The sequence below is a fragment of the Rhineura floridana genome, chromosome 1 (genome assembly GCF_030035675.1).
Source record: "Rhineura floridana isolate rRhiFlo1 chromosome 1, rRhiFlo1.hap2, whole genome shotgun sequence".
In the NCBI taxonomy this organism is placed as follows: Eukaryota; Metazoa; Chordata; class Lepidosauria; order Squamata; family Rhineuridae; genus Rhineura; species Rhineura floridana.
The window spans coordinates 321,235,882-321,248,710 of record NC_084480.1 but is presented as its reverse complement, the minus strand read 5'-3'; the positions used below and the strand labels follow the sequence as shown (position 1 = coordinate 321,248,710).

Sequence of the window (12,829 nt, the reverse complement as noted above, 5' to 3'; positions counted from 1 at the left end):
TCTCAAAGAACTCTAATAGGTTGGTGAGACAAGACTTTTCCTTGCAGAAGCCATGGTGCCTCTGTTTCAGCAAGGCTTGTTCTCCTATATGCTTGGTTATTTTACTTTCCACCAGTTTTCCCAGGACAAATGTTAAGCCAACTGGCCTGTAATTTCTGGGATCCCCCCTGGATCCCCTTTTAAATATTGGAGTTGCATTGGCCACTTTCCAGTCCTCAGGTATGGAGGCAGATCTGAGGGACAAGTTACATATTTTTGTTAGAAGATCAGGTAAGTCACATTTAAGCTCTTTGAGAACTCTCAGGTGGATGCCATCTGGACCCAATGATTTGTCAGTTTTTGTGTTGTCTATTAAGCCTTTGACTTCCTCTCTTGTCACCACTATCGGGCTCAGTTCCTCATACTCCCTTCCTGCAAACGTTAATTCAGGCACAGGGATCTGCCCTATATGCTCTGCTGTGAAGACAGATGCAAAGAATTCACTTAGCTTCTCTGCAGTCTCCTTATCCTCCTTTAGCACGCCTTTAACTCCTGTGTCATCCAAGGGTCCAGCTACCTCCCTAGATCGTCTCTGAAAGTATTTCAGCAACTCCCAAGCATTTGGGGGTGATTTGACCCTCTTGATTCTGCCTTTTAACTTTCTTTTTACCAATCCCCTCATTTTGGGGAAGTTTCCTCGTTTGAAGTCAAAAGTGACAGTGTTGGATTTTCTTGGCAATGGGCTATTTACATGTTTATTTAATTTAATAGCTCTACGGTCACTGCTCCCAATCGGTTCGACTACACTTACATCTCACACTAGGTCTTGGGTGCCATTTAATCTTAAATCCAGAGTCACTGTTTCTCTGGTTGGTTCCATGACCAACTACTCTAGGACACAGTCATTTAGGGTATCTAGAAATATTTGGGCTGCCTCTTCACTTCTCCAGGAGTGATGTTTTAAGCATATTTTCTTTTCACTTTGATTTTAAGGAGTTTAATGTCAAACTTTAGGTCAGGAAATGGAATCAGTCCCAAGCTCATCAATTAAACTGAAACTAAAGCTTGAGTAGATTAAAAGGCAGATTTGTTTTTTGGAAAAAAAGGTGTCCCGCCAGGGTGCAGGTGCCATTTATTTATTTATTTAAAATATTTCTATCCCACCCTTCTACCCTACAATAGGGCACTCGGGGCAGCTACAATAAAATCGCACAGATATATAATAAAATACACAATAAAAACATAAAACATTACAGTAAATTAAAACGCATAAAATGCATTACGCATACACATACAAACATGTACATATGTGCATACACATATAAGAAAGTGAGAATAAAAGAACTTAAAAGACAAAAAACTTAAAACAGCGTCAGGCTGACCTGTCATGGACAAACACTGATGGCTAGCAAAAGGTGCAGGGGCTGAAACCCCGGGCCCCCACTCCCCATACTCAGGGTCAGCCCCACTCACCAAAACCCACTGCTGGAGTTCGGCATCCGTCTGCCTGTCCTCATCTTCCCCTTCACTCTCCCGTTGCTCTGCCTGCTGCCAGACAATGGCCTCCTTCTCGTGCTCCTTGCGGTAGAGGTTGGTGCGCTCCGTGACGCTGACCCGCCTCACCACTTTCCTGAGGGGGTGTGTATGGAGAGAAAGGGGGTGTGAGCTGGGTCACAAGCAGGCTCAAGCACACCTCTGGGGCACAATCCCCTGGGAACCTCTTTTGCTCAAGCCCCTCAAAGCAAAGGGCCCCAAAGATGCTTTACTCAATTTCCTCCTCCCATCCCTTGCTGTGGCCAGCCAGCAGTCCTGGCCCCAAACCATACCCTCTACTGCCGGCGCTGGAGGTGCGGCGCTGGAGCAGTGACTTGTGCTTGTCATGTGACTTCATGATGGCATCGTGCTTGTGCTTCAGCTCCAGGAGTTTGGCGCGCACTTCCTCGTCCGCACACACATCTTGCAGGAAGAGGGAATACAAGAGGAGGAAGCATCAGGGCCCCCGTCTAACAAGGGGGGTCCCTTGCACATACCCTCTTTCTCCTATGACCCTTGCCAAACCTGGAACCTCTACCCAGCAGAGACGACTCTCTCCAGTTCAGCACTGCACTCTCTTTAGAGAGATACTGGCACGTGTGCTCACATTTTTCTCCACTCAAAAGGACTAGGTATTTGAGCAGAAATCTTAAGTGCCAAATTCTGCTCCATATATCGGATTCTGCCCTTGGGCATACTCGCATCTAGGCTGTCCTGTTCACTATGCTGTCTTCCCTTGATAAGAGTCTTCCCACGGAGGTTTGCATTAAGAACTGGCTGGAGTGCCGCCACCACCACCACGCAGGACTAAGTAAGCAGCAGGAGCAGACTCTGCAATGCCCTGGGGGGGGGGGTGGCAGCGGCAGCAGCAGGAAAGAGCCACAGGAAGAAAGAACAAGCACTGCCGTGCTCTCTTGCCCTTGAAAGCCATCGCTGTGGCCTACTTTGTCAGTGTCGGAGCCCCTGAAACAAACCTGGCCAGAAACCAGGAAGCCAAAGCAGCTGGCCCACTTCTGCCGGCCTCTCCTCCCCCACTCACCGAGCGGGCTCTCGTCCAACACCGACTTCCCGTTGAGGTCTGCTCCATGAGCCACCAGCAGCTCCACCAGATGGATCTGCCACCAACAGGGAAGAAGTTTTAGCAAAGGAAGGAGGGCAGGACAAGGGGACAGAGTCACCAGGCTTCGGAGATCAGCAAAAAGGTCCATCTCATCCAGCGTTCTGCCTCCCGACAGCCAGGCGCTTCCCAAAACATTCACAACCAGTAGGATGCGAAGGTGACGGCTACCCTCTGACTGTCGGAGGAATGTCACCCCAGTTCATGATCTAATGCCCAGTTTGTGTACGGAATTTGCTGCCACTAAACGTGGCGACTGGCTTAGGGGGCTTCAAAAGGAGACTGGACAACTGGACAAGGCTACTAGTCATGATGGCGCAATTAACCTCCGGGATCGGAGGCAGCACCCAGTGAACAAGAGGGGAAGAGTCTCATGGGTTTCCCATGCCCATCTGGTTGGCCACCCTCTGTGGGAAAGAGGAGGTGAGACTAGATGGCCCCTTCTGGTCTCATCCAGAAGGCAGGCTCTTCTCATAAGGCCATAAAAAGAGCAACTTCACACCCGGGCTCTGTGTGTTCCGTGCTAAAGTAATGAAAATTCTACACCAAACCCAGTCCAAATTCTGCGCCAAGACTCGCTGAATTCTGTATCAACGATGGCCAGCCCCCAACCACTCAAAGCCTTATTCAGCCACTCTCTGGCTGCCCTGGGATGGAGGCAGATTGGTGCAGCCAGAAGGTGGAGAAACTGGCTCCGCCCTCCCCCCCCATGGAAGCAGGTGCCCATTGCCATATTCTGTGCTGCCTCAGAACCACACAGAGCCTCTCCAAGGTCTCAGGCACAGCGAGGCCCTCCTTTGCTTTGCTACCTTTTGACATGGAGATCCTGCCAGGGACTGACTGGTTGATTAGACTTCTTACCCGCCCTTTTCCGTAAGGTCCCAGGGCAGGTTACAAGTGGGGATCACCTGCAAGCTAAGCACTGCTTATCACTCAGCACCCAGCAGGGCAACGTGCAGAAAACCATTTTCTGGCAAAGGCCACAGAGCGGCAAGATTCACTGATGAGAAATAGGAACGGTGGAGCTAGAAGGAGCTCAAAGGGTCATCCGAGGACAGCCTTGGCCAACCTGGTGCCCTGCAGATGCTTTGGATTACAACTCCCAACAGCCCCAACCAGCACCGCCGTGCTGGGGCTGAGGCAAGTTATTAATTTTATTATTTATTTATTGCATTTAGATACCTCCTCACAGCCGAAGCTCTCTGGATGGTTTACAACAATTAAAAACATTAAAAACAAGTATACAAATTTAAAACCATAGTTTTAAACCAAGCTGTAGTCCAAAGCATCTGCAGGCTACCAGGCTGGGGAAGGCTGGTCTAGGAGCAAGACAGCCAATTTTGGTGCCCCGGATGGGAAATCACAGTCACACACACACACTAAGGCAAGGCACAATCCAACAGGAATGAGTGGGGGCTGCACAAACACCCTGTGCTGTGTCCCCTCCGCCCGGCTTCAGGCAGAGCTGGTATTTTCCTGCTGAGGTGCTCTCAAGAGCGCTTCACAGCTTCCCCTGACCGTCAAGCTAGACATTGTCCTTGCAGTTTCAGCCTTGCAACTGACTCCTCTCCTGCTTTCTGACTCTCTGGTAGATACTTGGAAACCGTCAACTCCTCTCGACCTCCGCCCACCCACAAACCCTTCCCTCTTAGAATCATAGGGCTTCCCGTCTGTGTGGCCTGTGCCTTCCTTTCTCTTCAGAGGACCGGCCTTCAAGACCCCAAAGCCATCCAAGGTTTCCCCAGAGTTGGGTCTGCCCCCGGAAAGGGCCCCATAACCCTCTCCCAGCGCTCCCCTATCCCCGGCAGCCGTCACCATGCCTGGGACAGCCCACTAATCGCCCGCATTACTGCCGGCTGTGCTTGGGAATTCCTGGCTTATCCAATTTAGCAGGGGATGACAAGAGCCATCTGCTCTCCAGACAGGCTCGGATTAACGGGATTACTATTGTGAAGTATCTCCCTGAGACGGGGTGTTAAAGAGCCAGCTCGGCCACTAGGGGGCAGCATCTGACCCCGGATGAGCCACTGCTGCGGTCAGCTGAGCACCACATGGGCAGTGGATATAGACTCACTCAGTCGTCCTGGCTCAAGGACCATTCGGCAGCTGTATCCACGACTGAGCAGTCCCATTCAGGATCCACTCTGCTCACCCCGTACGGGGAGGGGGCTAGAAAAGGTGCCCTGAACATAGTCTGCCTCATCTCTCTCCCTGACTGGATCACCGCGTCCAGTGGGGTCACCACTTAGCTGTCGCAAAAGACAAATGAACTTTGGAACGTGGAAGCAGAAGGCACGTCAAGCAAATCCTCATCGTGACCATCTTCCACCTGGAAACCTGTGTCCTCGCTGTGGGAGGCTGTGCGGATCCAGAATTGGCCTCCACAGTCACTTACGGACCCACCGTTAAAGACCTTATCTTGGAAGACGATCTTACTTGGCCATGAGTGATCGCCAATGAACGAATGACGCAGCATCTCCTGCCAGGAGGCAGCACTCACCTGGCCCCAGCAAGCGGCCGCGTGGAGGGGCTGCCAGCCATCGTTATCCTTGGCGCTCATGCTGGCTTTGTGTTCCAGCAGCAACTCGGCCGCCTCCAGGTAGCCATTGGCGGAGGCTATGTGCAGCTGTGGGGGGCAGGGACAGCAATGAGAAAGGGGAGAGGCGGGACCCTCGGGGGACAGGGGAAGTCTATCGTCCCACAGTCCAGCGCTAGCTGCTGAGCGCCGTGGGCCTTTGGTTCAGGAGGGCCTGGGTGGGCTCTGCAGGCCCTGCGATGGAAGGCCCCCCAGCAAGGTGAACTCAGGGAGGTGTCCCATCCGTGAGAACTGGAGGCGTCAGGTAGCAAAATGCTCTCCTGGCTTCAAGCACAACAAGGATTCCACGCAGACCCAACTCTTCCTGAGCCGTTTGCCTCTCCCCTGGAAGAGCGAAGGCACCACCAACACTGAGAGTGGATCAGGTAGACTCGCAAGACTGGATATTGTAGGCTGGGCTGGATGACCTTTCAGGTCGCCTGAACCCCTACATGTTCTGTCCTCCTCCTCTTGAAAGAGAGCCCAGAGAAATCCCGGAGCCCAGTTCCCAGGTCTTTGTGGAGGAAAAGGCTCAGAGGGCCACGGTGGGGAGACTGCTCCCCTCCCTCCCCCCATCCCAAAGCCAGGCTCCAAGTGTCTGTCTCACCAGGGTGGCGCTGTGGTCCAATGGCGTGTTCAGGTCCACACCTTCCTTGACCAGCCGGCGGATATCCTCCACCATGGCGCACTCCACAGCCGAACGGGCCTCCTCAATCGTCTCCTGAGTGATGTCTATGGATGGGGAGGGGGAGGCACGAAGACGATGAATGGGATTCACCTCAGGGGGACCGACAGGGGGCAGCCCCCTTTGCTGGGAGTGAGAAACCAGGGCAATGCTGCCCCAGGAGGGGGCAGGCAGGGTCTGCACGTCTCTGAGCTGTGGCTGCCCAGGGACACACTCCCTCCCACCCACTGCCCCTTCCCGATGAGCAAGGCGCCTCCTGCCACAAGCTGCCTTCGCAACAACGTGCCCCAGCAGCACCATCGCAGGGCAGAACACAAGGAACAGCAATCCTGGCCACTCCAAGGCAATGTCGCTTTTGCCTTTTCGGATGCTACAAACCAAAATGGGCTGATCTTACACTAACAAATTCTGGCGTACGAGTGGACCCGACCACAGAACGCTGCAGCAAACAGCACTCCTGCTTAGGAGTCCAACCAAGCAGCCCCTCTTCCAAGACACTGTGGACCATTCCCCCTCCCTCCCTCGCTCAGCCTGGTCTTCCGTGCTTTGTCCCCACTCCAACATTCAGCCAGCGTTGCCTGGCTACTGAGCATGCTCAGTCTTCAGCAGGCCATTTTGTCGGGGGGGGGGGAGTGTGACTTAAGATTTTTTCTCCTAAAGTTGTTGTTTTGGGTTTTTCCTGAAGTTGTTGTTTTTGGGGTTTTTTGGTACTTCCACAAACTTTCAGAGTTGCCCCGAGCATGCCGAAGCTGGCTTCTTGTAGGTGGGTGCTGCTGTTGTGGCTACAGAAGCATAGGCCCTCTCCTCTGAAGATCAGAAATGGAACACACGTTTATTATGCTTGTAGTGCAGGGGTGAGGAACCTGTGGTGGCCCCTCCAGAGCCTGCGGGGCTGCAATTCCCATCGTCACTGACCACTGGCCGTGCTGCCTGGGGTGGATGGGCACTGAAGTTGAGCAACATCTGGAGGGTCACCAGAGGTTCCCCACCCTGCTAGAGTGGTTAGAGGGGGGGGGAAGCAGCAAGGCAAGGCGCAGAAGGGCCTGCCACACCCTCCGCTTCCACAGCAGCCATGCAGCTGGGAGTGGGCAATTCACAACATACTTGTAAACCCAGGCATGGCAAGGAATGAACAGGCACCTCCACTGAGCTGGTGCAACTGACTTTCCATTGGGCTGGCAGTCACTCTGGTCTAGAATACAGATCCTGTAACGTGAGTGAAGATCAGCACCTTCTCGGTGTCCCCACCGCCACCCACCCAATTGCTCTGAGGCACTGACTGTGCAGGCTGGCTATCCCTGAGGACGCAGACAAATTTCTGAGCCGCAGGTTTGCAGGTCTTCGAATATATGCTCTTGGAGAGGCCAGAGGTCAGAGAGAAGGCAGCTGAGAGGGGCTGGCAGAAGCCCTTCCTAGCCAATAACAGGAGGAGGTCATGGGCAGGGCAGGAGAAGCTGGGCTCTCTGTGGTCCAGAGCTCAGGTGGACCGGGGTGGACAGGACCAGGGGGCCGAATGAGGCAGTCCCTTTTCAGGGCCCTCAAAGGTGGCGGAGTGGGAGACTGCCAGGTCTGACCCACAGGGCTCAAGACACCAGAACGTTCCCTGAGCAAACAGAAGCAAATGGAAGCTGCTCAATTGGCATTGCCCCCCTCGCATGTCCATGGGGCTTGTGAGGAGACGTTCCTTGGTGCCCCCAAGTTAATTCCCACAAGGAGAGGAGGTGCCAGAGACCACAATGCTGCAGGGCCAGGAAGAAAGAGGGACAAGTGGCTCATTCTGCCTCTGTTTTGTGCCCGACACACCAACCTGAAGGGCTCAGGGAGGGGAGCGTCTGGAAAGCAAGCTAGGACTTCCCACTCTGAGCAGCCCAGCCATGGCAGAAGATGCTGAGGGAGGCCAGGGGACTCCCACCCTCTCACGGAAAGGCTGGCAAGGAGCATCCCCCCCTCAGCAGGGGCTGGGGAAGGTTAGGGACTGACAGAGGTTCCTGCCAATCCAGCCGGCGGTTAGGGTGGATGACCCAGTCGCTCCTTCCTAACGGTCCGATTCCACAAAATCGTAAGAAGCTGTCTGGGAATAAATGTACATGAAAAACGTTCCCAAGAAAGTTATTGGGACAAAAGACCTTATTCGACTCAAGCACAGGGGAGGATTCAATTCATAAAGGTGCTTCCACCTGTTTCTGCATGAGGCTTAGTAAGTAAAACACTTTCCTCACTCAGAGTCAAAACACATCCATGATTTTAACCCAGCTCTGGCAAGATGCACTGAATGCCTGTTGCTGGGGGGGGGGGCTGTTCCCTTCGTGCCCCTCCTTGTGGGCATCTGAAGGCAACAGGACACTGGGCTTGGTGGGCCTCCAGGCTCCTCCTCAAAACAAGCTGGGGGTGGTGGGAGGAGAGACCCAGTTGCTTGGGTATCCATGAGCTGGGCTGGGTGACTTGGGTGGTCACCTTCAGCCCTACCATCTCAGCCACCGTATGCTGGAACAAGAGTCCAGCCGGAGGAAAAGCTGGGATGTAGGTCAATGGGCCTGCTGACTGCCGGGGGGCTCACAATGCCAGACCCACCTTGGTAGGAAGGGCGGAGGGGAAACCCACCCACGGGTGACCCGCTTGGAGAAGAAGGCCCAGAGAGGAGGGGACTCACCTTGGTCGGCCATGGCCGTTTCAATGTAGTCCAACGTTGCATCATCCTCGCAGAGGTCATACGGCATGTTCCCATCCGAGTTGACGGCAAGCAGGTTGGCGCCTCTGGAGTAGAAGGAAGGAAGGAAAGAAAGAAGGGGACGGAGATGCAGCGAGCGGGTGTGTGAACATCTCTCCACCGCACCCAACTCAGCTGCTGCCGGCAGCGTCCAACTCTGGCTGCTGGGTGCTGCGTGTAACAGATACAAGGAGTTATTTTTGTTCAGAAGCAGCCACTGGCGCTTGGAACATGCTCCATGGGCCCTCTTCAGACAGCCCTGCAGATTGGGTTTCCTCCTCCCCCTCCCTCGGCAAGGGACAGCGGCTGAAACAGTATCCCGCTCCCCCCCCCGTCCCCAGCATCTGGCCTCTCCCTCTGCAAGGGCCCTGCAGCCTTTAGGAAGGAGGAAGGGGTGGCGAGCTCAACTGGAGCCCAGAACAGAGCCAGGAGAGGGAAGCGGAGAAGGTGGGAGAGGCTGACCCACAAGGAGCCCATCTCGTGGCAGAAGAAGCATCGAGATGCTCCTCCCAATGAGATGTAGAAGAGAAGTTGTACCTTAGTGGTTGCGAGCACAAGCTAGGAGCTTGAAGACCCTGGGTTGCATTCAAGTAAGTCCTAAGAGAAGGCCCACTGAAATTAATGAGCCTAAGTCAGTCATGCCTGTTAACTTCATTGTGCATTCTCTGAGCAGGGCTATCACTGAATACCACCCCCTGGTTCCAGTCTCAGCTCAGCCACATACTCATTGGGTAGCCCTCGGCAAGACAGTCTCAGCCCTCTCCCCCAACTGCTCTATGGAGAAAGAACAACAACCCAGGAAGGAAGGCCAGCGACTGCCCAAGGTTTATTATTTATCAGCAGTACTTATACACCACCCTGTAACAAACTTCTCCGGATGGGTCACAACAAGAAACAAAAGAATTCAATGACAGCAATACTGAATGTATAAGACGGCATAAAGACACAAGTCACAGAGGCTGAAAAGAGCTGCTCATCTTCTCCTCAGACTAGAAGATGGGTGGAAACCCAGGGGCCCAATGGGAAAGTGGCCCACTGAGCCCCCAGCGATACCAGCACCACATCCGTGGGGCTGCACCTTCCTTCCACCATTTCCACACAATCTGCACGAAAGAACTGCCTTGGTGGCCCAGGCCAATGGCCCACATACCTCTCCCAGAAATGGCCAGCCAGGTGGGCCAGGGGAAATCACAAGGAAGTCACCGGAGACAATACATCCCACCCAGTGCTCTCTGGCCCTCAGGGGCTGACCATGCCACAGAATGGAGAGCATAAGAGCATTGATCTAGCGGCCACCACAATTTTAGCTAGTAGCCATCATAGCACCCTGTAACCATGAGATCCATAGGTTCACTGCACAGTGTGCAAAGGAGCCCTTCCTTTAATTTGTCTTAAAACTGTCTATCAATTCCACTGAATGCTCCAAATCGCTGTTTTTATGAAACACAGTCATTTTCCCAATTTCCACCCATCCCCCATTCATAATCTGAGGGGCTTTAAATGCCCCCCTGTTTCAGCCTTCATTTAGTGCTGGGTGAAGCATGGCTAAATTAGGCAACATGGAGTCATTCACCAGGCAGGCAGGGAGACCCACAATCCAGGCATAGCAACTTGGGAACTCACTGCCTCAGGCTACGGCCTTTCTCCCACTGGGGCAGACTACTACAGATTTCTGCAGGTTAGTTCTGAGCCAGTCACCAAAAGCTCTCTCATTGGCAGGGCCGAAGTCTTACTTACAGGAGATCCCCACAGGCAGCCAACAGCACCAATGATAGAGTTACTCCATCAACAATACAACCCTGTTAAATATTTACAGCCCTACCAGCGGGATCCAAAGCAATTACACCAGAGCTAGAGAACATGACCTCAATTCAGAGTGAGGTTAGGAGCCTGATGATGACCCCACAAAGGAGGAGGCAGCAGGGGTACACGTGGGCACCTCCCCTGGGGGAAAAAATGGGTTAATACACTGTACGTAAGGATGCCCTGCTCCTGTTAACAGCTCAGAAATGGGAGACATTCTAGTGGTACAGCTGGGGAAAGAGCCACCTGCTGAACTTCAGCCTGCCACATGGCAGATGCAAGACCCACCGACCAGAACACAACCTGGAATTTGTGACAGCAAGGAGGAGACAGAGGGGGGAGTCTGGCAGGCAATGCCTGGCAATCACAGAAGGCAACCATTGGCTCACCTAACTCCAATTCTGCCTACCCAGTGCAGCCTCTGTGCTTGAACCAGAGGCCTGCATGAAAAGTGTACCCAGGCTACAAGTCCACAAGGCTACAAGTCCTAATATGCTTATACAGAGTTGCTTTACCTAGGTCAGGCCACTGGTGCATTTCGCCTCTGGGCTGCCACCTGCGCCCCTTCTCACCAAAAGGGCCAAGGACAGAACCTCCTGTGGGAAGAGCACGTCTGCCCTACTAATACCACTACACCGGCCGGCCCTAACCTGGAGCCTCCCAGTGGCTTTGGACTACAACTCCCATCAGCCACAGGATCATATGACTGCGCTGGCTGGAGTTCTAGCCCAACGCAGCTGGAGGTTGGGGAAAGCTGCGCTACACGGTGGGTAATAGCCAATCCCAGGCCTTGTATTCATTCCCAAAGGCCACTATTATTATTATAGAATCCTAGAGTTGGAAGGGGCCTTGTAGGCCATCGAGTCCAACCCCCTGCTCACAGCAGGAAATCCACAGCTAGAGCATCTCCCGCAGATAGCTGTCCAGCCTCTGCTTGAAGACATCCAGCGAAGGGGATCCCACCACCTCCCTAGGCAGTCGGTTCCATTGCCGAACTGCCCTTACTGTCAAGAAGTTCCTGCTAATGTCCAATCTGAATCTACGCTCCTGCAACTTAAAACCATTAGACCTAGTCCCACCCTCTGGGGCAGCAGAGAACAAATCTGTACCCTCCTCTATGTGACAGCCCTTCAGGTACTTAAAGAGTGCAATCATGTCACCTCTCAGCCTTCTCTTTAATAAATTATTAAAATTTATATCCTGCCCTGGCAACAGACTTGCTCTTTCCTGCTTCCAGAAGAATAAGAAAGGTGGAAGGATATCTGGCCTGGCAGATGCTCTTAAGGTTACGCCCTGGGGATAAAGGGATGTATCCCACTGTAGTCCTACTCAGAGTAGACCCACTGAAATAAAAGGACACGACTGACTTGGGCCCACTCGTTTCCATGGGTCTAGTCTGAGTAGCTTATAGGGATTCAGTTGGATACAACCCCAACAGAGAAATTGCTTACAGGCATTCTCTTTCCTGGGAATTAAAAGCCAGACGTGGTGGGAAGAGGCAAGAGCACATCTGGACAGAGAAACATTCTTTTGCGCATGACAACAGCTGCCCCACCCTCACCATGCCACAGGCATTTCTTGGGGCACTTCTAGTCTCTCTCCACCTCCGCATCAAAACCAGCTGGAGTCTGTGGCTGGCAGGCTCACTTCGCTTTGCCATACAGCGGCAGGCACATGCGCCCTAGATGCTCAGAGGCCTCTGAGCAGATACCCTCCCCTGGGCCTGCACGCACATACGCACCACACTGGAGCCTCAACCCTCTCTGCCTCTCAGAGGCACCACCTCCACACCTGGCCTTTTGCCACAGATGGCACTCTGGCCAAAACTGCATCTCCTGCCCCCTGTCACATAGAGGACACAGGATCCCAAGGGTCTCCAGGGGGAGGGAGAAGTCAGCTCCCCATGACCCCCTAGATGCCAGTGGTGTAGGACCACATTCACATTCCACACATTTGGTCCTCTCATCCCACTTTAAACAGCCATGGCTTCCCCCAAGGAATCCTGGGAAGTGTAGTTTGGGAAGGGTGCTGAGAGGAGGCCCCTATTCCTCTCACAGAACTACAATTCCCAGAGTCCTCTGGGAAGAGGGGCTGACCATTAAACCAACAGCGGAATAAATGTATGGTGTGAATGTGGCCTAGAACAGATTACGGGAGGGGCTGGGGGGTTTCAGGCAAAGGGACTAGTCTCTCCCAAAGGCTGGCAGAAACAGAATGATGCTTATTTGCACAGTATGTTCATTAAAAAAAAATCTGGGAGGGGTGGCCATAGAGTTCCCCTGCAACCCTCCTTCACATGCAGTCTTGGATTATGGTGCTGCTTGCCAGCCCCACCCCTCACAACAACAGCTCTGCAGGACTGCGCGTTGCAGCTTAGGGGCAGAGCACCTACTTGGCGTGGAGAAGGTCTATGGTTCAGCCCCTGGCATT

At 53.4% G+C, this 12,829-nt stretch overlaps 1 protein-coding gene across 2 annotated transcripts in view; it reads right to left on the bottom strand.

Annotated features, from left to right (window-relative positions):
- PPP1R16A (protein phosphatase 1 regulatory subunit 16A) overlaps nt 1-12,829 on the bottom strand; it is a 65,974-nt gene that overhangs the window by 5,182 nt on the left and 47,963 nt on the right. For both annotated transcript variants that reach the window (XM_061607152.1, XM_061607153.1), the window contains 6 exons: nt 8,540-8,643; nt 5,812-5,936; nt 5,130-5,255; nt 2,552-2,627; nt 1,806-1,935; nt 1,453-1,609 (listed from right to left, as the gene is read on the bottom strand). In XM_061607152.1, the coding sequence (XP_061463136.1) occupies nt 1,453-1,609; nt 1,806-1,935; nt 2,552-2,627; nt 5,130-5,255; nt 5,812-5,936; nt 8,540-8,643 (718 nt within the window). The remainder of the gene's footprint in view (nt 1-1,452; nt 1,610-1,805; nt 1,936-2,551; nt 2,628-5,129; nt 5,256-5,811; nt 5,937-8,539; nt 8,644-12,829) is intronic.